Here is a 26,370-nt window from a genome sequence, read left to right as displayed (position 1 = left end):
AATGATTCGATGCCTGACTTTACTGTTGTTATTTCACAGAGGTGGTCTGATAGTCCGAGATCTTTTACAGCTACATCACATTTTCCCTGTCGATATTTGTGGTCACATGGTCAATTACTGATGAAGTCGTTGCGGTAACCCTTGTTGCACTATTGACAAAATAGGGACATGCCAAAACTTCGAAGGATGTTTATGAAGATGCTGATGGATTCATTTATGATGTTAGTGTTGATGTTAATGTGCCCACACAGAATTGTGTTGTCCTTTGTACTTGAAACTATATCTAGAACTTCTGTTAACTTTTTGAAAAAAGTGCCCACACTACCACTGGAAGATTTACACACACGCAAAATGATAATAGGTGGCTATTTCCAGTTCCCTTATGTTTGACAATATCTCTGACCACACAGCTTACATTTTTTATATTACTTAAATATAAAACCATTTTGGCATGCTTTTTCTAATACTTATAAAATACATAGAAAAATCGAAAATATGTTGATCTATCATTTCTAAGAGCGATGTTCTTTTTTTACATCCATACCTTATCAATGTCACACAATCGACATTTTTAAGAGTGATGTTGCAATCCTAACTGTGTTTGTTGTCACTGCAAATGCAGCAAAGAGACTGCTGTACCACATGTGGCTCCCAGTGATCCCTATACGACCTGGGTGTATAACTCCGGTCTCTGAGTCTAGAACTGCAAAGCGACTGTGGATTCATGTGCTTACCATCATCCACCATGATGTTGTCTGGCAACCAAATCTCTGTCTGTCTCCACATGACAAAGAATTGCAGACTGATTTTTTGTTTTGATCTTTATGTAAACTTGTGATTTAATAGACTGATGTGGGAGCAGAATCGACAAGTGTTTTCTTTTCTTGTTCTAGTGACTTTCCTAGCAGGCATGTTGTAGTTTGGCAAGAAATGAGAATGAGCATCTATGGCTAGTGCGATCATACAGCTCAAGTTCAACATCTAGATTGGTGGCTCCAAAGAATATCAATGACTCAAACATAGCATATACTAATAATGTCAACATCTATTGAATCTTGTAGTAATAGCATTTCCTTTAATTTGTTAACTACCAAAGTCTGAACTGGATGTCAGTCTAACTTTAAGCATTGTGTTAAATTCTGCTTTAGCGATGGCCATGCGAACAGGTGACAAACGCCTGGGTCTACAATCTATGGGAGAACCATCTTTACTTTCAGTATAACGCACTGTATTGTGTGACATATACATAAGTGCACTTGATGGTCTGCTCAAAGTAGGAAATTTTCCTAGCAGAGGGACATGCCCCTCATAACATGCCTTTATCAGCTTAGCACTGTGCAACGATGTTTTGGAGTGAAAGCCTGCTGCCGCTAGTCTAATAAACTGTCTACCATCCAAGTGTTGGTTGCATCTGGTAAGAGACAGTAACCAATTCCATAACATAGGTGACAGTGGAGTCACAAGTGAATGGGCAACATAGGCCTAAATTCAGCTCGACCCACTATGTTCCATACTTTAGGAGGATAAATTATTAGAGATGGATAAATGGAATGCCATTAATGATCTACACAACATCACAGAAGTTCTCGGTAGGATGCTTAAATCTGAACTGATTCCCATCAAATACTTCTGGATAGACCTTCTCTCATGAGCGCCATGGCCTTGTGGAGCAGTTGGTTGCACCTACCGTGAGGCAGGTACACGCAAAGCTTGTTAATGAGAACAGGATACTATGGTTTAAGAGTAATCTAAAAGGGGTGGTATGGGATGAGGTGTGGGTGGGAAGCAATGGAAATGTCAAATAGTTCAAATGGCTCTGAGCACAATGGGACTTAACATCTGTGGTCATCAGTCCCCCAGAGCTCAGAACTACTTAAACCTAACTAACCTAAGGACATTACACACATCCATGCCTGAGGCAGGATTCGAACCTGCAAACGTAGCGGTCGCACGGTTCCAGACTGAAGCGCCTAGAACCGCTTGGCCACCAGCGGCCGGCTGGAGATGTCTAATTCAATGGAACTTCACACAGGATTCTGAAACACTGTCCCACCTTAATAAGTAATGTCCTTGGTGATATGTGTACTGGATCACTGGCAAAGAGATTTTTTCCCTGACTGGTCAAAATATGCAATTATTAAACCACTTCATATGAAAGGTGACAAGATAGACTTAAAAGATTATCATCCACTTTCCTTATTGATTTATTTTTCCAAAATATTCGAGAAAGTAATGTAATCACATACTTACATGGAATCAGTTTACTCAACATATCACATTTTCGATTCTAGAAGGGTTGCTCAACTGAAAATACTATTTATACATTTACTCATCAGACAGTTCAAGCCTTAAATTATAGTATGTCGCCTGTTGATATTTTTTATGACTGTTCCAAAGTGTTTGATTCTTTAGATCATGATGCTCTCTAAGAAAAACTCAAGTTTTGTGGAACTGATAGCTTTACACAGAGCTAGTCTGTATCATGCTTTACAAACAGAACACAAAAATTTGTGCTGAATAAGTCAGACAACATCACAAAGGTAGAGAATTTTAGTGACAGGGACAGGGTGGGGAAAATCACAAAAGGGCCCCCCAGGATTCAGTTTTGGTCCACTCCTATTTCTTATATATATGAATGACCTTCCACTTAACACTCACGCAAAATTTGTATTTTTGCATATGACACTAGTGCTATGATAACTCCCATTTGAGAGAAAGGAACAGAAGAGTTGGTAAATGGTATTTTCCAAAGAATTATTAAGTGGTTCTCTGAAAATGGACTATTTAAACTTTCTAAAAACACACTACATATTTAGTTCTGTACAACAAAAAGAACCAATGCCAACAATTAATGTAGCTCATGAGCAGGAGTCAGTAAATAGGGTAGAACGATCCCATCTTTTGTGTTTTCTTACTGATGAGAGCTTGAACTCTAGGAAATATGTTACTGAGATTCTCCAGCTCTTGCTGCTTTTGCTATTTGTACAATGGCTAATCTTGGAGCAGATATATTACACTCCTGACATATTTTGCATATTTCCACTCAATAATGCCGTATTGAATAATTTTCTGGGTTAACTTATCACTTAGAAAGAAAGTATTGATTGCATAAAAGCGAGCAGTAAGAATAATATGTGGTGCTCATCCATGGATGTCATGCAGGTATCTCTTCTAGGGGCTGGGCATTTTAAATGCATTTGCACAGTAATGTAGATGCTAATGAAATTCGTCATAAATGATCTATCAAAATTTGACAACAATGAATCCATTTTTCTTGAAAAATTGTAATTGATCAAATGTCTAGTTTTCTTTTTTATTTATGTGTTTACTGATGTTGCTACTGGCAACTTCATACATCCTTGTAATATTTCTCCTTTATATCATACAAGTATAAAATAAATTATTCAGGTAGTGCAGGGAGACGAAAATTTAATAGTCATGGGTGACTGGAATTCGAGAGTATGAAAAGGGAGGAAAGGAAACACAGAGGGTGAATATGGATTGGGGGAGAGAAATGAAAGAGGAAGCAATCTGGTAGAATTTTGCACAGAGCATAACTTAATCATAACTAACACTTGGTTGAAGAATCATAAAAGAAGGTTGTATACATGGAAGAATCCTGGAGATACTAGGAGGTATCATATAGATTATATAATGGTAAGATTTTTAGGAACCCGATTTTAAATTGTAAGACATTTCCAGGGGCAGATGTGGACTCTGATCACAATCTATTGGTTATGAACTGTAGATTAAAACTGAAGAAACTGCAAAAAGGTGGGACTTTAAGGAGATGGGACCTGGATAAACTGACTAAACCAGAGGTTATACAGAGTTTCAGGGAGAGCATAAGGGAACAATTGACCGGAATGGGGGAAAGAAATACAGTAGAAGAAGAATGGGTAGCTCTGAGGGATGAAGTAGTGAAGGCAGCAAAGGATCAAGTAGGTAAAAAGACGAGGGCTAGTAGAAATCCTTGGGTAACAGAAGAAATACTGAATTTAATTGATGAAAGGAGAAAATATATAAACGCAGTAAATGAAGCAGGCAAAAGGGAATACAAACGTCTCAAAAATGAGATCGACAGGAAGTGCAAAATGGCTAAGCAGGGATGGCTAGAGGACAAATGTAAGGATGTAGAGACTTATCTCACTAGGGGTAAGATAGATACTGCCTACAGGAAAATTAAAGAGACCTTTGGAGAAAAGATAGCCACTTGTATGAATATCAAGAGCTCAGATGGAAACCCAGTTCTAAGCAAACAAGTGAAAGCAGAAAGGTGGAAGGAGTATATAGAGGGTCTATACAAGGGCGATGTACTTGAGGACAATATTATGAAAATGGAAGAGGATGTAGATGAAGATGAAATGTGAGATACGATACTGCGTGAAGAGTTTGACAGAGCACTGATAGACCTGAGTCAAAACAAGGCCCCGGGAGTAGACAACATTCCATTAGAACTACTGACGGCGTTGGGAGAGCCAGTCCTGACAAAACTCTACCATCTGGTGAGCAAGATGTGTGAGACAGGCGAAATACGTGAGGCAATACTGACCCTACGACTTATCTTAGAAAATAGATAAAGGAAAGGCAAACCTACATTTCTAGCATTTGTAGACTTAATGAAAGGTTTTAACAATTTTGACTGGAATACTCTCTTTCAAATTCTAAAGGTGGGAAGGGTAAAATACAGGGAGCGAAAGGCTATTTACAATTTGTACAGAAACCAGATGGCAGTTATAAGAGTCGAGGGACATGGAAGGGAAGCAGCGGTTGCAAAGGGAGTGAGACAGGGTTGTAGCCTGTCCCTGATGTTATTCAATCTGTATATTGAGCAAGCAGTAAAGGAAACAAAAGAAAAATTCGGAGTAAGTATTAAAGTCCATGGAGAAGAAATAAAAACGTTGACGTTCGCCGATGACGTAGTAATTCTGTCAGAGATAGCAAAGGACTTGGAAGAGCAGTTGAACGGAATGGACAGTGTCTTGAAAGGAGGATATAGGATGAACATCAACAAAAGCAAAACGAGGATAATGGAATGTAGTCGAATTAAGTCGGGTGATGCTGAGGGAATTAGATTAGGAAATGAGACACTTAAGGTAGTAAATGAGTTTTGCTATTTGGGGTCCAAAGTAACTGATGATGGTCGAAGTAGAGAGGATATAAAATGTAGACTGGCAATGGCAAGGAAAGCGTTTCTGAAGAAGAGAAATTTCTTAATATCGAGTATAGATTTAAGTGTCAGGAAGTCGTTTCTGAAAGTATTTGTATGGAGTGTAGCCATATATGGAAGTGAAACGTGGACTATAAATAGTTTAGACAAGAAGAGAATAGAAGCTTTCGAAATGTGGTGCCACAGAAGAATGCTTAAGATTAGATGGGTAGATCACATAACTAATAAGGAGGTATTGAATAGAATTGGAGAGAAGAGGAGTTTGTGGCACAACTTGACAAGCAGAAGGGAACGGTTGGTAGGACATGTTCTGAGGCATCAAGGGATCACAAATTTAGCATTGGAGGGCAGCGTGGAGGGTAAAAATCGTAGAGGTTGACCAAGAGATGAATACACTAAGCACATTCAGAAGGATGTATGTTGCAGTAGGTACTGGGAGATGAAGAAGCTTGCACAGGATAGAGTAGCATGGAGAGCTGCATCAAACCAGTCTCAGGACTGAGGACAACAACAAAAACAACAACAACATCATACAAGTTCTCTTATTTCAACATCTCTTTACATGTGTGATTCACCTGGAGCGCCAAAATGAAGTGATAGACTTCACTCAGGCTTATGTTTGCATAACTGAGGGTACCTACTCCAAGAACTGATCCATCACTGTGATTCTCTTCACAATATTACTATTGCCTTATTCCAGCTGGATGGTCGACTTCTCATATTATTCTTGATGCAGTGGTCCTGTTGTGCTTACGTCGCTTTATCAGTACCAGTGTCCTAGTATACCACAAATATGCAGCACACCACTTGTATGAGGAGACTTCTTTCCTTTCTACAGAGGGGAGGGCCTTGAGAGAGCTTATATGTATATTCACTAGTTACGAAACATGTAACTATTTTTTTAAGAACTCTACTGCATTGAGTGGACATATTAGTCATTTACAACATTCCCGTAGCCAGTCTGGACATTATAACTCATTGGATGACAATAAGTAAGTGATTACATAATACAGCTTCGTTTTTCCCGGGGAGAGACACTTGTATACAGCCTCCTTCTTCTCTATAGTCCACAGTATCCCCAAAGGGCGACTTCAGAAATTAAATGACTTCTCCATCACAAGCGAAGACTTTCGCTTGTCGTCGCATCTTGTTGATGCAATGTACTCCTATTTCACCGCTCATATCTGTACATAACCCAAAAAATGAGCACACAATGTGCCATTCTTCCTGCACTACTAATTACCATCATGTTTCTCATTGAACATCTTTAATCATTAGAAGTGGAACGAATTGCTGTATTAAACAATATGTACCACTACATTATGCTGTATATTAATGATCTTGCAGAAAATATTAATTCTAACCTCAGACTTTTCGCAGGCGATGAAATTACCTATAACCAAGTTCCATTTGAAACAAGCTATATAAATATTTAGTGAGATTGTGATAAGATTTCAAAGTTGTGCAAACACTGATGACTCGATTTAAATGTCTGCATGTAAAATTGTCCATGTCTAAAAACGAAACACTGTAGTACCTTATGACTATAACATCAATGTGTCACAGTTGGAATTGGTTAACTCTGGCAAATACTTGTCTGAAACATTTCTCAGGGATACAAAATGGAATGGTCACACATGCTCAGCCACTGGTAAAGCAGGTGGTAGACATCTGTTTATTGGAAGAATACTTGAGAAATGCCATGAGTCTACCAAGGAAATTGCTTACAAATCACTTGTGTGACTCATTTTCTAGAATATTGATCGAGTGTGAGGGACCCATACTAAATAGGACTAACGGGGGATGCTGAACATATGCAGAGAACGGCTGCACATATGATTGCAGGTTTGTTTGGCCTGTGACAGAGTCTCACAGAGATGCTGAGGAAACTGAAGTGCCAGGCTGTTGAAGATAGAATTAACCTATCCTGACAGAGCCCACTTACAATGTTTCAGGAACCAGTCTGAAATCATGACTCTAGGAATATGCTACAACCCCTTAAACCATATCATATAGGGATCTTGAGGACAAGATTCGATGAATTACAGGCATTTAAACAACCATTCTTCCCGCAGTCCATACACAAATGGAACCGGAAGAAACTATGCCAACTGGAACAATGAGAAGTACCCTCTGTCATGCACTTCACAGTGGTATGAAGAGTATGTATGTCGATACAGATTGCTGATTCATCTGCATTTTAGGAGCAGTTTTCAATCACAAGAACAAGAGCTTGCCCTGAATCTCTGTCTGTCTTTGACGAAGCCGTTGGCAGTACTAAGGTGACCGCCATTGCTGATCATTTTTATTCAAAATTTATTCAGTATCTGGGTTCAAACCCAGGACCGAGGATGTTTTGTTTACTAGACAGAAACGTTACTCCTAGAACACAGCACAATTTTTAGTAGGATTTCATTAAAATATATGTTAAATTTAAACAGTCCCTTTATGTTTTTGAATTAGTTCGGAAGTTCATGATATAACTAATTTAAATATTATATCCCTATTACTGTATGTATGTTTTTTTACTTGAATCTGTGTTTATAAGATCTACCTCTTGCATTTTCCGTTTTCCCCCTACTTGTCATTAAAAAGGCATGATTGATTGTCTATGTGTTATCAAAGTCGGCAAATTTAGCGCTACGTTGAGAAAGTATTGTGTATGAACTTAAAGCTTTAATACACTGACTGCCACGAGACCGTCGGAAGGCGCAGCAGAGCTTTACAGCTGACGCCTTAGTTATGTCTGGCCTGACCGTGAAAACATGAAACATCTGTCACTATGTGTGTTGCAGTCAACGTTTTCAACGGTAGATGGACCTTAAAAATTCGTCAGTTTTGTAATTGGCACCTTCTATGCGAGATCAAAGGAGATTCGAATCCGCAACATCCTTGGCAAGATCACTGGGAATACGTAATCTTACAAAGATAACGTTTGTGGAATAACAAAGTAAGTGCTGTCAAATGAGCGTGAGGGATGCAGGGTACCGGTGCGAAAAGTAAAAATAATATTTAAGTCTAATAAATGATACAATACTTACGTTATGTTGACAGAGTGTGAAGGTACATTTGTGTTTATGTGACCATAAATTTTTATCCGTTGGTTAACTCTCAAGAGGAGAGCTCGATGGGATAGAAAACTGTCAAGTGTCGGGAAAGTCCTTTTCATAACAGTGACAAAGCTTATGGAGGAACTGAATTATTGTTAAATTTTTTTAGATCGACGTAAAAATATTGTACAAGAATGGTGACGTTACTGTGTTTATCATGGGATGACATCTTAATCCCTAGAGTGTTGACAGATTTATCCTTGAAAGACTGCTTTAATTTGAGGTGTGTTTGTAGATGTTCAAAAGAACTAGTAGATTATTATTTTGCGAAGATCAAACGTGTTGATCTCGTTCCATACAGGAATTTCACGCCAGCAGCATTTAGTGTATGTATGAGGCATATTTCTTTGTTGGCAATATTATTATTATTATTATTATTATTATTGTAGTTCAGTTTCATTACATTTTCATGGATTTCGCCCCTACAGGTCTTAAGTTCAAAGTGTAACAACATCAGGTTCCTAAATCTAAGTAACTGTAAGTGGCTGTCAGACGAAATGCTACAATCATTACTGTTGAACAATGTGCGCATTGAGTACATAAATCTGAGTGGTTGTCTGGGACTAACCAGTGCGTGCTTGCAACCTCTTATTGTTTGTGGCACTGTGAGTATAACAACAGATATATCATAGAATATGTAATTATCAGCTTGGGCATCATGTAAACTTAAAGTTACTCTTAAAAATGGTAAGAACTATAGTTGACATCGCCATCATAGTCACCATTTTCAGAGTACATGGTTGTGATAATGAGCATAAAATGAAAAAAATAAAATAATTTTTTTAATGTGTTACGAGCTTAAGAGCAAATAAATTCCTGAAAGAATTGGAAAATACTATAATTTAATTAACCAAATATTATGCTGTGCTGGAGGAACACACGAATACTGTTACAGCCAGTTTGTGAAACGGTAGAATTTTTTGTTTTGTTTCACGTCCTGTTGTCATCATTTGCTGTTCCTTACTTAGCTGTCATAACTGTGTTGGTCAAGATTTAAAACTCCCACACAATGAATTTTGATATGATGTAGCCAATTCTTCAGGATTTCGTTTCTGTCCTTACAGATGTACAAGGCACATATTTCAGAACACATTTGAAATGGTCAGAGAAATTTCCTTTAGTGGCACACACAGTCCTGTCCCCTTTCACATTTCGCTTTCCTATGTTGAGTTCACTGTTTCATGTGTTAGTTAACATGAGGGAAGAAAGTGAATCATATAAACTTTGTTCTGAGTGTTACCAAACTTTAATTGTTTATAGATCATGTTTTTTTTTAAGTTACCAGTGTGGAATTTGTTTATACAAGTGGACAGATTTGATTCTGGACTCTATCACATTGTAACCTATCATACTGTGCATTAAGCTACATAAGTGTATCTGCCAGCAGGAGAAAGTACCGAAATTTATTAGAATGCTGGTAAGATAATGTTCAAACTAGCAAAGAAATCAGCAAAATTATCACGCTAACTCCGGAAATTGAAATCTTCCAAAGATAATTGGATCCTCTGACACTGTGTTTTGGCAGTGTGTGCAAGCTTTCAGGAAACTACCTAGAAATAATTCAGAATTGAAGTTTTCACTGATCCAGTGTGGATATACTGAGTCAGTGATGAATAAAATGGTTTAACTTAGTGCATTTTGAGTGTACTCAGTACGTGGAATGATTTACCACATTAGCAAAAATGTTTTATTCCCTAAATTAAAAATGGCAGGCTGAGAACAAGTTATAAATGCCTTTGAGGGTAATTTTTATTGTCAGGATGTCTGCTAACAACTTCTGTAATGCCAATGTGGTAGCTTGTGACTTTGAGGTCACTACTGTCATTCTGGTTGCTAGGTAAAATTTGAAGATTAAGAATCTGTAAAAGATCAGTAAGACTGCATAATGCTCCTTTCATGGTCATTTTTTTACCCATGTGTTAATTAAGATGAAGACTATGCAGAAACAGGTAACAAGAACAATAGTTATGGAAAGCTTTGGAATAAGTTTAGGTCAAATTGTGTGTTCCCACAATGTTTGTGACAAATATCACTGTTGTATGATTCTGTTGCATTTATACTCTGGATCAAGAGAAATATTCAGTATTAGTTGTCTGCTTTGACCAGTGATATGATGTTAATGGTTGCTGTGATGCCACCTTTTGGTGCATATTTTCAATTTGGTTTTTGGTTGGTGAAACCAACAAATTATGAGAGTGAAGCACCAGGTTGTGGTGTCAGATTGGTGTGTAGCTTAGCCCAATGTGTAGATATGGTTGGAAAGTGACAGTTTGGTTGTGAGCTGGTGAAGCCAGCAAATGTGAAAGCGGAAATCCTGGCTCTGGTGACAGACTAATTTGTAGTTGAGCCTGTTTGAAAAATTACCACTGATATCACATTATAGTCACCCTGTTGTTTACAATGTTTGTCACATGTCTCTGATGTCACAGGTCAAAGCTAACAGCTAGTACCGAATATTCCTCTTCGTCCACAGGCACAAAAACAACAAAATATTCTTAATTGCAGTAAAGTTAAACATCTAAACATCCAGTTTTAAAGAGTAGTATTGGGTTTGAATGGTTATTGTACTTCCAGGCACTGAAAAGTCTCAAAGTTCGAAACTGCCATTGGATGACTGTTGGATGTCTTGAAGCAATTTCATTTCACCAAAGCAGTTTGGAAGAAGCTGACCTGACTTCATGTTGGGATTTGGGAGATAGTAGCCTCGAAACATTTGTCAGAAAATTTGACAGGTAAATTAAAGAAGGGAAAAAGGAAATAAGTAACCCTTGAAATATAATGTCTTGTGGAACAGCAGCAGTTGTTTACCAGAAAACAATTATTGAATAAGTACATATTGAATTTAGACCCTACTTGATATTTTTAACTGTTTTTGGTGTATTTCAACCACCTTTCTCAGTAATAATGTTTTTGCAAACCTGATATGAATTGCTTAAGATGAAGCAACAGCAACTTAAAATAAAAGAAGTAAAATAAAACAATGGTAACTTGAAATTTGAGAAATGTACAAAAGCTGACCAAGTCTTAAACAAACATCCATAGTGCTGTGCCCACATCAAATAATATTGCACTAGTACTAAATGTCATTATAGTCTCATCAAAATTAAAGTTTGGTTGACTCTTCAAATCTGGAAACCGAATTCCCCCAATCACATCTTGCAGATTCGCCATTGCCATTGTGTAACCATGGTGTGTAGTTCCATGTAGTGTTTGAGTGGTGTAGTATACATGTATAACACATTATTGGAGCATGTCGTTTCTTTTTTTACTTTTTTGCATCCAGCAGGCAAGTAAGTGATCTGCTGTTCTGGCAACGAGGTCTCTGTGTGCACCTTCACTGAGGGGTTGCTGGCAGTCATCTAACAGCAGAAGACAGACATTAAGTAATCAGTTGTTTAAATCATTTGTGCTTAGAACAGTTACTGGTATGGTAGCTGGTATAGGCTGTGTAAATAGTCCCATGAACAGGTGTACAACATGGTTAATATGGCCTGATACAGCTCATTGTATCAGAAAACGGACTACTTACACATGCCACATGACTCGATTGCTAGCATCACAATATAGCGTTGGGTGGTAGAGATGTACGTTACTAGCTTTATTGATTATGGTTACCTAACACATGGGATACATCATCTCTTAAGATTGCACATCCACTGGGCATTGAGAGTGCTGGCAAGTTAAAGGCGTACTTTAATTAGGAGAAAACTGCTTCCACCATAGTCAGTTGGCATTGGCACAGCTGAGTATCCCGTATTGTAATGACAGATATGCAGGCTTCAGAGCAGCAAAACATTATCTAATTCAGTGCTGGATATCATCATCAATTTGATGTGGAATATAGTTTTCCCTTTTTTGCATAGAGACTGCCCATTTTTTTCCATCTATATTTACGATCTTGTGTGTAGATGTGTTTATCATATGTAAACAGTAGCAATGCAGGTTATGACTTTTATATTTGCAGTTAGAAGTTAGAGAGTGAGGTATTGATATGAGCCTTTTATTTGGTTTTAAGTATGAGGGAGAGAATGCTATCACTGTCTGACTTATATCATCTTAAGTATGATAATAGAAAGCCGTATAGAATGTAAATAATTCGAGAACAAAGGTAATAACTTACGAAATAATAAAGTGTTGAGTCATGAGTAAGCACATAAGTAAGACTCGGCATTTTGCCAACTTTCAGACAAATCATTTTTAAGCTGGAGTACATGTACACATACCTTTGCTATTTGGTGAGTTGTTCTCTCTATTCCTAAATTATTTAGGTTGATACCAACTCCATCCTCCCGAATATGAGGTCAGAGCATTAACAGCTTCACTGCCTCATTTGGAAGGTCTGTGCTGTATAACGTTGCTTGATTTACACACAGTTTGTTCCAGGTAACTTCTGAATCCCAGTTAGACCTTGGATTTTTCAGCCTGCATTTTAAACTAGCCCTCAGCTCTTGATGATGAAAGGTGTCACCAAAAGTGACACATTGTTCGGATTTCACATTAAACTGTAGATTCCCTGTACCCAGTTGGATAACTGGAGTAGGTTAGGGACATGCAAGCCGCACAAGTGGCGTCCAGTTGAGAGACTTGCCCCAGGCCAGTGAGACACATGGGATATACCTTCATTTTAACTTGTAATAGAAAACATGGTTCCACTCTTCATTACTGCTTACACCAAGGACACCTGCTAATGATTACTGGACTGTGAAGATGCAGTTGTGCCCCTTACATCAACTCCATACTCCATTCCCGCCACATTCAACTTTGTTTCTCAGTCCATGTGAAAAACTTGAGTTAGCAGACATTACTGCTGTTTATTTTACATCTTGGCACATGATTTCCATGTGAAGACAGTAGCGAAATGCGAGAAGGTGGTTATACTCTCTCATAACTACCCTCTACTCTGAGTCCTTTGTCAAATCTTTAATAGTGTAGTATGCATTAGTTATGAAGAATGTTTAGCTGCCTTTTTAAACAGATGTATTTTAGTAATATTTCTCATTTCCTTTGATATAAAATGCTGTTTTGAGCTTTCTGTTTCATTTTCCTGGATAAATGTTATTCCAGACTGATTCTTATTTCTTGATTATGTATAGAACTATTAATGAAGTATTTAGTACTGTTTTGCCTGATATGCACCACAGATTGGTACGTGTACTCACTTGGTGCAGTAAGGATGCCCAGTTTTTTAAATAGCTTTCTACTATGAGCTCATCGACTACTTCCAGTTATTATTCTTATGGCTTTTTTCCACAGTTTCAAAACTGTGTGCATGTTTTATGCTTTCGATTTGATTTGATTTTTTATTGGTTCAGTTTTATCGTACAGCACAAATTGTGCAACTGATATTGGACAGGTCAAAGATAAGTTACGATAATACATAGTATTACCAAAATAGTAGGCAAATTAAGAATTAGGTACCTATTACAATTAATTTTGTTACGTATTCAGAAATTCCCTGACAGAATAGAAAGAGTGCTGTATTAGAAATGCCTTTAGTGTAGCTTTAAATATTAAATGAGTAGCTTTTTTATTTCCTCTGGTATCTTATTGTGTAGTATTACACCAGTGTTAATTATGCTCCTCTGATAGGTGGTTGTATATGTATATTTGTTTTCCCTCTGGTACTATAGTTGTGTACATTTTTGTTCTGTAGCAGTTAGCCTGTTTTCAGGAGGTAGTCCCTAGTGGACAAGTTAGTTTCATAAATGAATAAACTTGGAACATTTAGAACACCAAGCTCATTAAAATGGGATTTAAATGCCTCCATCATTTTAAGGTCACAAATTATTCTTAGAGCTCTTTTTTTGCATTCTAAAAACCTTTACACTGTGAGTTGACTATCCCCAGAAAATGATCCCATATCTGACTAGTGAGTTGAACTGTGCAGAATATGCCCGCAGTACTGTTGTTTTGCTTGTTGTAGCCTTTAAAATTCTTAGGCCATAGCACACAGACGATAGTTTTCTAGGCAAGTTATTTATATGTTTGCCCCACGTTGTCTTGTTGAACCCTAGACCCAAAAATTTTGTGACACTTACATTTTCTAGGGGATCATTTTTTAACTGTGCTTGAGTAGACATATGATTAGTTGGAGATTTTAAATGGAAATCAACACACACGGTTTTTCAGTATTTATAATGATTTTGTTTTTTGTGAACCATTCAGAAAATCTTTCTGCTGTGGACTGCAAAGTTTCTGGACTGGATCCAGTGAGCAACATGCTGGCGTCATTGGCAAACAGGATAGTTTTTGTCGGAGTCATATATTCAATTAAGTCGTCCACATAAATCAAGCAGACTAGTGGACCTAAAATTGAGCCCTGTGGTACACCATATTTTATTGGTAATTCGCTAGAAAGAAAGGAGTTGTTTCTTGTTTTATTCATTTTGTTGAATTCATACTTAAGTGATACTTTCTGCCTGAGGTTCTTTAGGTACGAACATGACCAGCTACGCGCTACACCTCTTACTCCTCGTCTTTGTAATTTTTCGAGCAGAATGCTATAGTATAGGACCTCAAAGGCTTTTGATAGATCTAGAAAAATATCTGCAGCTAATTTATGTTGATCAAGGGATTTTAAAATGCAGCCTAAGAATTCGAAAATTGCTGTCTGTGTACACAGACTTTCTAAAACCATGTTGTTGTACTGTAACAGGTGCATATTTATTTATGAAACTTAAAAGCCAGTCAAAGAAGAGTTTTTCTAGAATTTGGAGAAGGAACTTAACTGTGACACGGGTCGGTAGTTTGATATTTTTTCAGAAGAACCTCTTTTTTTTTTTTCAGTGGTGAAACTTTTGCCACAGTTTTTAAAGAAAGTTTGAAAATTTTTGCCAAGGGGTTTGCTATGTGGTGAGCACATGCTTTTAATATGAAATCAGGTACTTCATCAAGACCACTTGACATTGTATTGCTTAATGATTTAATTTTACTTGTAATTTCATTGGGTTTTGTTTCATAACCATACATAGAAACAGTAGAGATCAATGACTTGCTGGAAAAACTTGGGACTGATCCTTGACAGTGTACTTGAATGAGGTCTTCAGCTAGTAAAGTGAAGTATTCATAGAATTTTTCCACAACTAAATTTGGGTCTGTGACTTTTGAGCCTTCTAGTGTTAATGATACATTCTTTTTCTCTGGTGCTGAACTACAAGTTTCTTTCTTTATAACTTTCCACATAAATTTTGCCTCTTTGACTACTGTACCATAGATTCTTTTGTAGGCTTTCGAATAATCTGTGAATTCTTGGGTTGCTCTATATTTCTTGCAACACTAATGCAGAAATCTGTTTCTCTCACTGGAAATTTTTATGCCTTTAGTTTCCCATTGCTTATTATTGTTAAGTTTTACTGTTTTTACTACTTTTGGAAATGCTACATTAAAATAGTGAAGAAAGATGATCTGAAAACCCATGTACATGCTATCAACATTGTTGTGAGGGGCGTTGCTTTCCCAGTTCTCCTTCGCCAGTAAGAGATTAAAAATTCTAATGTTATCTTCCGAAAAGGTTCTTTTTTCGATTACTTTTTCGGAACTGCTACTACTTGTTGGCATTTCTATACACAGCCCTGTGTCTCGTGATCACTATAACCCAAGCTCAGTATTCTGCTTGTGAATCTGTAATTTGTTTCTGAGATGGATATTTGGTCAGTAATGGAATTTGTGCATTCTGTTAATCTTGTTGGGCAGTGTATTGTGGGGATCATATTGAAAGTGTTGGTCATATTTATCAAAGTATCTTTGGTGCTGCTGTCTTTTGAAAAATCAATATTGAATTCCCCACAAAGCACTATCTTCATATTTAGTGTACTGATCCTGTTCAGCAGAACCTCTAGTTTATTCATGAAGACTGGCAGGTTTCCACTTGGTGCTCTATATATTTTAATAACTATGAAATTAAGCTGTGGCAGTTTACTAATGGAAAGTTCAAAGTCTTTTTCAATTGAGTCAGTATAACTTTTCCTGACATCACAGAACTTTATTTGTTCTTTCACAAAGGTAGCAGAGCCACCATGTTTGGAAAACTTGGTATAAAATGACTTGCTAATCTATATCCTGAGATTGAGGTTAATTTTACTTCATTATTTTGTAGCCATTGTTCAGTAATGCAAATTGTGTTACAGTTAGTGCATACTGGAGTAGTGCTTCCAACATGGAAATTTTGTTTGTGAGTGACTGAACATTATGGTGTAGTATAGCAAAATCTGGGCGTTTAGTAACTTTAGTTGAAATGGTTTCTGATTCTTTATCTAATGGCATTTCTAATACAGCACTTACCCTAAAAAATTTTTGGTATCTTTCTTGTGTGTGGCTTCTGTTTGCTGGTGGCAATCAGCAGGTGAGTTAACTTCTGGAGCTTGTATAAGTTTTGCTTCATCCACATCTGTCCTCTTCAGTTTAAACCATTTCATAATTTTCATTTGGCTGACGACTTGATTGTTTTTCTTGCCTAATCGGTTTAAACCACTTGGTAATTTGCGTTTGGCCGATGGCACAGCTTGTAACTCGTCTAAAGCACTTATTAATCTCCATTTGTGTGTCACTTATACTTTTTTCTTCACTCTTCTTCGAAATGCGAGTAAATATTTTTTCGGCTAGTAATTTCTTTCCTGGCGTATTTAAATGAAGTCCATGTACTGTATGGAACCTTCGCTCCAATCTGTTTATATCGACATTCTGAAAGTTAGTGCATAGTTCAGTGATACACTCATTTGCAACATTAATTTCGCTGTTCACACACAACCAGGATGGTAAATCATGCTCATTTCTGTAATAATCTTGTATGTCTCATTTCTATAGACGTTGTTTGATCCTCCTATTAACACGGCGAAATCATGTTTATACAAACTATCTACGTCAGCTGATGATGTTAGGTCCATTATTTCACTCAGTGGAGCCCCTGGCTTTATGGAACCAGTTGCCTTGAAACTACATTTTCTCATCAACATTGCAGATCCTTGTAAAGAATACCATAGCTAAGAACTGAGTGTACATAGGCATAGTATATCACCACAAGACAGTGCCATTACAAACTAATCCTTAAAAAGTTGGCGACATTGCTTTTGCCCATCCTTATGCTGAAGTGTTTTCTTTATGTTCAATGCAGTTTATTACATACTAGCCAGTTGTAATCATCCTCAAGGATTTCATTTGCTTTCTCTAATAGGAGTTCTGCTGTTTTTGTCAGTAGCTGTGATGATGATGTCATCAGCTCCGAGAACTTTTTCTCCATGTCTTAAACTGTCTGAAAAGTCATTGATATATATTAAGAACAGAATTGGACCTAACAAACTATCCTGAGGAGTACCAGTGATTGTTTCTTGTCTGACAACTGGTGTAATAAAAATTATCATCAGCAGGATGTGAACCATCTCCGCCTTTTACACCCTGCTTTCCAAGTAAGATTGGAACTACTCACTTGCTTTTCCTCTTACACCTAGTGCTTCTAGTTTGCTTAGTAGTATTTTATGATCAACAGTGTCAGAAGCCTTGGACGAGTCTGAGAAAGTGTTGTTTACACAGTCATCCCTATCAAAAACGTCAAGTACCACTTTTTTGAAGAGTGTAATGGCCAACAATTGTACTTGTCCCACTTCAGAAACCAAACTGTGCTTTGTTAAAACGTAGTATTTGCTTGTGTAACTCATTAATCTCGTTTTTGTGATGATTCTGTTTTTTAGGGGAATGAAGACAGTAGTGACACAGGCCTGTAATTTTCAGTGCTTTCTGCATTACCTTTCTTTAATAAGGGCACCACTTGTATATGCTTTAGGTACTCTGGGAAAATACCTGAACTAAAGAACTCATTATGTTTGTTAGTAGTGTTTTTTATGGTATCTTTGCTCACCTTCAGAACAGAGACAGGAACTCATCTATGCCCCCTGACTTCTTATTTTTAAATTTATAAGTTGTCTTCCTGAAATTGAGCTCTGTTGTTGGAAATATTATCATACTTCCTATTGAGCATAGTGGAAGACCCCAGATTTCAATGAAGTATTCCAGTTCTTCAAACTAGTTTTTAATTCCGATTATTTAAAGTTCGAAGGTACCACATACATACAGAAACAGGGTCTTGCAATGGGTTCTCATTATCGTACTGCCTTGCCAATGTATTCATGACTACATTCAAACATCATATGATTTAAAATATCTTCCAAAAAACAGTGATGTGGGCAAGACATGTTGCTGACATTTTATTGTATTAGAGGCACCTTTCAGGAATGTGATAATTCTTTGGATTAGTTAAACAAAATACAACACAATATTCAGTTTGCTATGGAATGGGTTTAAAATGGGAGTCCTTCCATTTTTAAATTTGCGTATAAAGATTTAAGGTAACTTAATTGAATGTATTTATAGAAAGACAAGAAGTTCTGTTCTAGTAATACATAGCAAATGTAATCACCCAAAACAATATAAGAGGTTGGGATTTATAGCACTTCCGCACAGGGTGCATAGTGTCCTGTGATCTACCGAGGCTTTTGAATTGAGTTTTGGACACTACAATTTATAGCAATCTCGAATGGTAACAATGTTTTTCTATGTAACATTAACATGGGTGTAGTATGAAGGCTAAATAGGAGTCACAATGTGACACAACTTTCATTCCAATCACCCCATCAGCTCTGATATCACAACCGAGAATACAGCTTCCAGTAGAAAAAAGAACCACATGATTCCTTTCTTTGGAGATATTTCTGACAGAATAGGCAAATGCTCGATTTCAAAAAACACAATCCTGTATTCAGAATGAGATTTTCACTCTGCAGCAGAGTGTGCGCTGATATGAAACTTCCTGGCAGATTAAAACTGTGTGCCGGACCGAGACTCGAACTCGGGACCTTTGCCTTTCGCGGGCAAGTGCTCTACCAACTGAGCTACCCAAGCACGACTCACGCCACGTCCTCACAGCTTTACTTCTGCCAGTACCTCGTCTCCTACCTTCCAAACTTAACAGAAGATCTCCTGCGAACCTAGCAGAACTAGCACTCCTGAAAGAAAGGATATTGCGGAGACAGGGCTTAGCCACAGCCTGGGGGATGTCATCGCTTACAAGACCTGGCATTGTGGAATAGATGCTAATTCCCTGTCTAGACCTAGTTATGTATATAGTAATATGCCTTTTACATTGTATACCCGCTCCTGCCGTAAAGTTAGTAATGATGAAAAAATACATGTATGGATGAAAGGACTTGTTGTACTTGCTGAAAATGTAACTCTAACTAGATTCGCAGGAGAGCTTCTGTTAAGTTTGGAAGGTAGGAGACGAGGTACTGGCAGAAGTAAAGCTGTGAGGTCGGGGCGTGAGTCGTGCTTGGGTAGCTCAGTCGATAGAGCACTTGCCCCGCGAAAGGCAAAGGTCCCGAGTTCGAGTCTCGGTCCGGCACACAGTTTAAATCTGCCAGGAAGTTTACAATCCTGGATTATTGTATTCCTAAGAACAATGGCCAAAAATTTAGACACAAGGAAAGTATGCTTTGTGATAGTTTTAAGTTTCTGATGGCTGCAGGTATCCAGCCAATATCCTAAGCTGCTGCAGTAGAAATGGCTAATTCTGGAAATATCTCCTCAAAAATTAATTTAAACAATGTGCAGAATTTAGAGAACTTAGCATTTTCATTGTTTTCGATATACACCTTATGCAAGATTTCAACTGCCTGTGCTCTTCCTTGGAAAGTAATTATGTGTCTGATGTTCTGAGAAATCCTTTTGTAGGCTACAGTTTTGCAGATTTTACCAACCCTGTCTTTAGCTTTATTATCTCACAGTAATGGTCCACCATGTAAATATCTGTTAGTACGAGGCCTAAAGTTGAAATTTTGAAAACCTCATAGCAATGTTTAGCATTTATAAAAGATGTAAAAGTCCTCAAAATATTTGGGAAATTACTACTAATTTCACCATCAACACCTGTGTTCATGTTTCCATAGAATATTGTATTAGTTTTTGGTCTTGAGACTCTTTCCAGCACTTCAGTTCCATGTACTGCTAGGTGAGCATTAGATGTCTAGCTTTGTTACATAAATGGCTGCCAATGCAATATGTTTATCAACACTAATTGTGGCCAAGTAAATGAGATTGAACTTTCCTCTCAGTGGCTATGAAGGTTTGGTCAATTAATTAATGAAGAAGCTGATAGCTGCAGTAACAGACTGTTTAATGAAATGTGCATTTCATATATAAATGGTGTATGTAATTTGTGGAGAGGTATTTAGACAAGATTGAGATAGTTTCATCCAGTGGCAGTCAGAACGTAGTCTGTAATGTTAGTGAAAATTGGGATACCATTTTTTTAAATAAAGTGAGGATACTGATTAATTTTGTGGCAAGATTGTGAAGATTAGGGACCAGTACTGCATAGTTAGGACTTGCTATGTGTTGCTGAAATTTTGAATTCATGTGCAGCCCAAAGTTCTGTATATTTTTCATTTCTAGTTGTGTTGCTTGCCTTATTCGATGTACATGAGAATTAGAAATTATAGAGCCATTAAAGTCAGGATGGAAAATAATTCTAGGAGTGAGCAGTCTATTCAGGAAGCTTTTAGGGTTAAAATATTAAAGAGGACTATTGCAGTACTAATTCATAAAGAATCTGAGTTCTGAAGTGCATTATGTGCTTCTTAGTCACACTGCACATACATGATTAAGCCCATAACATATTGATACTTTTTTCAAATTATGTTCCAAAAATACTATTTTTTTAAATTAATGAGTAACATATAATAACAAATGGCATTACATAAGATAACTTTTAAAGCTAGAACAATGCGTTACAAAATTTTGAAGATCATCAAAATAAAATCTCAAGTTTACCTAGATAGTGGCAGATGGGATATGCAGATTCTGTCTCAGGGAGAGTAATCTCAGGAAGAACACCCAACTACCGTATTTACTCGAATCTAAGCCGCACTTGAAAAATGAGACTCGAAATAAAGGAAAAAAAAATTCCAGAATCTAAGCCGTACCGGAAATTTGAGACTCGAAATTCAAGGGGAGAGTAAAGTTTTAGGCCGCACCTCCAAATCGAAACAAAGTAATATCGAAACATTGTAATATGAGAGACAATTTAGGTCGAATGAATGACGATACAGCTACAGTAGTTCGGTTCGAGTCGTAAGCTTAGCAGTTAAGCTTTACCAGGTAGCCGTTGCTACGCGTCAGGCGCTCCGTCCGTATTTATACGGGTACCCTTCCTTTTTCACATGCTTCGTCTGGTTTGAATCGATTGCTTATTTTGCTTTGATCTGATAAGTGCTGTTTTCTTTGTTATAGGTGTTTGCGTCACTCTAAGCTGAAAATGCATTACTGTACTGTGTCACGCATTGTTTGTCGCATTCTGACAGTGCGTGTTTACGGCCTGTCGCCGCTCGCGGCATGGCTTTGTTTTGTGCGCGCTACCGCCGCTTACAATTAAAAAAAAAAGAGAGTAATCGTCTCATTAGCGAAACAGTGGCAAGAGACTGCTATTTGTTGTTACTTACACTGTTGCTTTCTTTGATAATGATCAACAAGAACCAAATAATAGACTGCGTATGATATAACATGTTCTGAACGAGAGTTAGGCGAAAATGTTTCTCCGTTTGAAAATCTTTGCGGCCGCTTCTTTAGTGCATCAAATTCTGCACAGAAATTAGTCATCTTAGAATTAAAAATCTAGTCAGTTGCCATGCTTCATTTCTGACAGTATCAGTATTAGGCATAAGAATAATACGAATATAAACATGACACGATACGCATATTCTTCCGCGTTTGCTGTTGTCTCACTCTAGTTTCGTAGTTTATTAGGCAGGCAGGATTTAAATGAGATAGCAGCAAACACGAAAGAATACATGACAAAATGTTGATATTCGTATTATTCTTATGGTGAAGAGAATACTGCATGTGATTCACATTTCATCAGGTTCTTATTAGCAACCATCTCTTCTCACAGGTAGGAAAAAAATTCAGAAAGTAGAGTTGGCCATATTGCCAAACATCCCAAACAGTCTTGCATGTCGGATTTTCGTAGTACATCGACATTCTGCTACATTCGAAGATGAACAATACGGAATTTGTATTTACTTTGTTGGATAATGTATGAAAGTGCAGTGGTTGAAACTCGGGGCGGAGAAAAAAAAAAGCTCGTCTTCCACCTTTTTTTTTTTTTTTTTTTTTTTTTTAAATGACACGGAGGTTTTGGCGCCATGCCTGTGTAGCGCTACATATATTCGACGGCAGAAGTTAGTTGTGGCGGCACCTACCAACATTTTTCAGAACTTCCACTTGCCCTGCACTCGAGTCTAAGCCGCAGGCGGCTTTTTGGATTACAAAAACCGGAAAAAAAGTGCGGCTTAGATTCGAGTAAATACGGTACCCACTGTCACTAATATGGACTCGGTCCATAAAACAATGCTGACTCTGTAGGGAAAAGGAATGGAAGAAGAAGAAGAAGAAGAAGAAGAAGAAGAAAATACTGTCTATTTCACTCTCCTATTATAGGAGCTGCTCTTCTGTGATCTTTTACAGTGTCCTCCTTAATCATATCTGGGAACGATCCCATACCGCACAGCAATAATCTAGCAGAGGATGGACAAGTGTAGTATAAGCGGTCTCTCTAGTAGACCTGTTCCATATAAGTGAACTACCAAAAACCCCATTCTTTGGTTTCTCATCCCCATGTAACTATCTATGTAATTGTTCCAATTTAAGGTGTTTGTTACTGAGTGTCATATATCATTTTTTGGATATTGCACATAATCTTCAATATCATCAGTCTACTTCTTTTGAAATATTTGTGGTTTGAGCTGTGTTTGATGACATAGCAATATTAAGTGTTGGGTGCCAACTGCTTATGTATAGCCATCCAACATTACTAGTGTGTGGAGCTTATTTCAGTGGTGGGAAATATTGTAGCGTACCATGGTTGGCGTCACAGCATGTTTTAAATGAGACATTGTATGGTCAGCAACTATACTGTCTAGAACAATATTTATATGCAGCGAGGTGATTCTTATGGAAAACCTGGAATTCTCAGGGAATTACACTATACTTGAAAAATCAGGGAATTTCAGAGAATTCTGTGTTTTTCACCTAGCACTGAATTGAATTTTGTTGAGTTTTAGAAATCACAAATTTTAAAATACTTAATGTCTCAAAGTGTGATAATTATATGAATATAATTCCACATAAATGATCGATGTTTAGAAACTGCAGTTAAACTACCCATTTGGCAGTATGTAGCTCAGCCGAGAGGAAAGAAGAGTTGTTACTGTGGTATGCTGTCTGCCCCCCCACCCCCTCTGCCCTCTCTCTGATTACCAGCTCGCAATTAATCAGGAGCTTCTTGATGCCACCTTTCTCCTCGCATGTGAAATTCTCAGGGATTTTTCTTTTTTCTTTTTCCCAAGTTTGAATACCCTTCCGATATATGGATCATGTAACTCTGCTCTTCACATGTCACTAGGTACAGAAATGAGCATGAGCAGTTCTTCTGGAAACATGCAGAAAGATTACCTGCACTGATGTGTGGTGAGGTGATGAAGTCTGCTGAACAGTAGGGCAACATTCAGACTGGAGGTAGAGGTATTCATGTATACAGGGTGTTAACGGGTGCGTGATTCCAAAGTCAATTGATGTATATCCTAATCAGCATGTATGACACATGTACCAAGCAAAACGTGTGATCTTCAATTTGTCTCTGACTGCTGTTAGGAAGTTGTTAGCATATTCAAAAGTTGTTAGCTCCATTTGGATGCTCATGGATCAGGATGACTACCCAACAGTTTCGGTGAGATTGTGATGTGGCCCAGTCACCATGAGTGAGGTGGAAAGGGGGAGGAAGGTATTATATCGTGTTTGACAAAAGTGTATTATAATTTTCCAAAGATTGCATTAATTTTGAAACAAAATTGCCGCAGCAAATGATATAAAATAGCAAAATTCTTGCTCTGACTGATCTATATAGGAAATTGAAATTGTAAATAGAAAATGAAATACGTCAAGTCATCCAATTCCTAAGTCTTTCACTGTGACGTATGTTTGGCATTGCCTTCTTCCCACCTGTTTTGAAATGTCAACTGTGTAACCTGATGGACACATTATTGTTAATGACATGGTACCCCCTCACTTTATGAGGCACTGTGGTTTGGTTCTGAACTCGACGTGGGACATTGCTGTGAAGATTGGTGATAAGACGAAAATTTCTTTCACAACTATGAACTGATTACCTCCATGTGGAGCACCACCACATAAGTATGTGATAACAATCTTGGTTTTGCGAATAGGTATTCTTTCATTTATTTTAAGGAGCTCCCTAGAAAATCTAGGAGGAGCCTACAACATTACAAATAATATAAACAAAAAATAAAAATATTACAGTTTTTCCCCATGTTTTTTTAAGTTCTTGCTGTTTTACATGTTACTTTGGTAAATATTTGCAACTTTTGTGGAGACAGAGTGAGAGAGTGGGGTCATGCAGCTCTCATCAAGCTTTAAGATATTTTTTGTCCAAACATTTGACAGGCACAAATTATGTTTGTCACCTCTGCTGATCAGCTGACAAGATTGTCATCACTGCAGTGAATAACACAGCTGAAATACACATAATAGTGGCTATAAGGGAATTGTGTTCTTAAGACTCAATTTCTGTCACAACAATAAACAATAAGACTGAAACAATGTAGCAGTGATCAGCTATACCTCAACAATAAAAATACTATATCAACAAGTAAGGTAGAAAGTACACACATTGTTTCATATTTAATGATAGCTGTTTTTATTCTAATATCACTTCTTTAAATTCTGTAATAATCAGCATCCTATAGCTATCTCTCAGATTCATTGCCAGTGAACAAGCTTCTGAACTTTTGTGGTGCTGCTGCATTATACATCTACATCTACATTTATACTCCGCAAGCCACCCAAGGGTGTGTGGCGGAGGGCACTTTACGTGCCACTGTCATTACCTCCCTTTCCTGTTTCAGTCGCGTATGGTTCGCGGGAAGAACGACTGTCTGAAAGCCTCTGTGCGCGCTCTAATCTCTCTAATTTTACATTCGTGATCTCCTCGGGAGGTATAAGTAGGGGGAAGCAATATATTCGATACCTCATCCAGAAACGCACCCTCTCGAAACCTGGCGAGCAAGCTACACCGCGATGCAGAGCGCCTCTCTTGCAGAGTCTGCCACTGGAGTTTGTTAAACATCTCCGTAACGCTATCACGGTTACCAAATAACCCTGTGACGAAACGCGCCGCTCTTCTTTGGATCTTCTCTATCTCTTCCGTCAACCCGATCTGGTACGGATCCCACACTGATGAGCAATACTCAAGTATAGGTCGAACGAGTGTTTTGTAAGCCACCTCCTTTGTTGATGGACTACATTTTCTAAGGACTCTCCCAATGAATCTCAACCTGGTACCCACCTTACCAACAATTAATTTTATATGATCATTCCACTTCAAATCGTTCCGCACGCATACTCCCAGATATTTTACAGAAGTAACTGCTACCAGTGTTTGTTCTGCTATCATATAATCATACAATAAAGGATCCTTCTTTCTATGTATTCTCAATACATTACATTTGTCTATGTTAAGGGTCAGTTGCCACTCCCTGCACCAAGTGCCTATCCGCTGCAGATCTTCCTGCATTTCGCTACAATTTTCTAATGCTGCAACTTCTCTGTATACTACAGCATCATCCGCGAAAAGCCGCATGGAACTTCTGACACTATCTACTAGGTCATTTATATATATTGTGAAAAGCAATGGTCCCATAACACTCCCCTGTGGCACGCCAGAGGTTACTTTAACGTCTGTAGACGTCTCTCCGTTGAGAACAACATGCTGTGTTCTGTTTGCTAAAAACTCTTCAATCCAGCCACACAGCTGGTCTGATATTCCGTAGGCTCTTACTTTGTTTATCAGGCGACAGTGCGGAACTGTATCGAACGCCTTCTGGAAGTCAAGAAAAATAGCATCTACCTGGGAGCCTGTATCTAATATTTTCTGGGTCTCATGAACAAATAGAGCGAGTTGGGTCTCACACGATCGCTGTTTCCGGAATCCACGTTGATTCCTACATAGTAGATTCTGAGTTTCCAAAAACG

At 37.8% G+C, this 26,370-nt stretch overlaps 1 protein-coding gene across 1 annotated transcript in view; it reads left to right on the top strand.

The window, feature by feature from the left end:
• The first annotated feature begins 8,128 nt into the window (after nucleotides 1–8,128).
• The window catches only part of LOC126146788 (F-box/LRR-repeat protein 15-like), a 37,406-nt gene continuing 19,164 nt past the window's right edge, over nucleotides 8,129–26,370 (top strand). The window contains exons 1-3 of the mRNA XM_049915644.1: nucleotides 8,129–8,606; nucleotides 8,709–8,885; nucleotides 10,855–11,012. Of these exons, the coding sequence (XP_049771601.1) occupies nucleotides 8,415–8,606; nucleotides 8,709–8,885; nucleotides 10,855–11,012 (527 nt within the window). The 5' untranslated portion in view covers nucleotides 8,129–8,414. The remainder of the gene's footprint in view (nucleotides 8,607–8,708; nucleotides 8,886–10,854; nucleotides 11,013–26,370) is intronic.

This window comes from Schistocerca cancellata, chromosome 2 (assembly GCF_023864275.1).
Source record: "Schistocerca cancellata isolate TAMUIC-IGC-003103 chromosome 2, iqSchCanc2.1, whole genome shotgun sequence".
In the NCBI taxonomy this organism is placed as follows: Eukaryota; Metazoa; Arthropoda; class Insecta; order Orthoptera; family Acrididae; genus Schistocerca; species Schistocerca cancellata.
The sequence above is the reverse complement of the archived record's forward strand: the minus strand, read 5'-3'. Positions and strand labels throughout refer to the sequence as shown.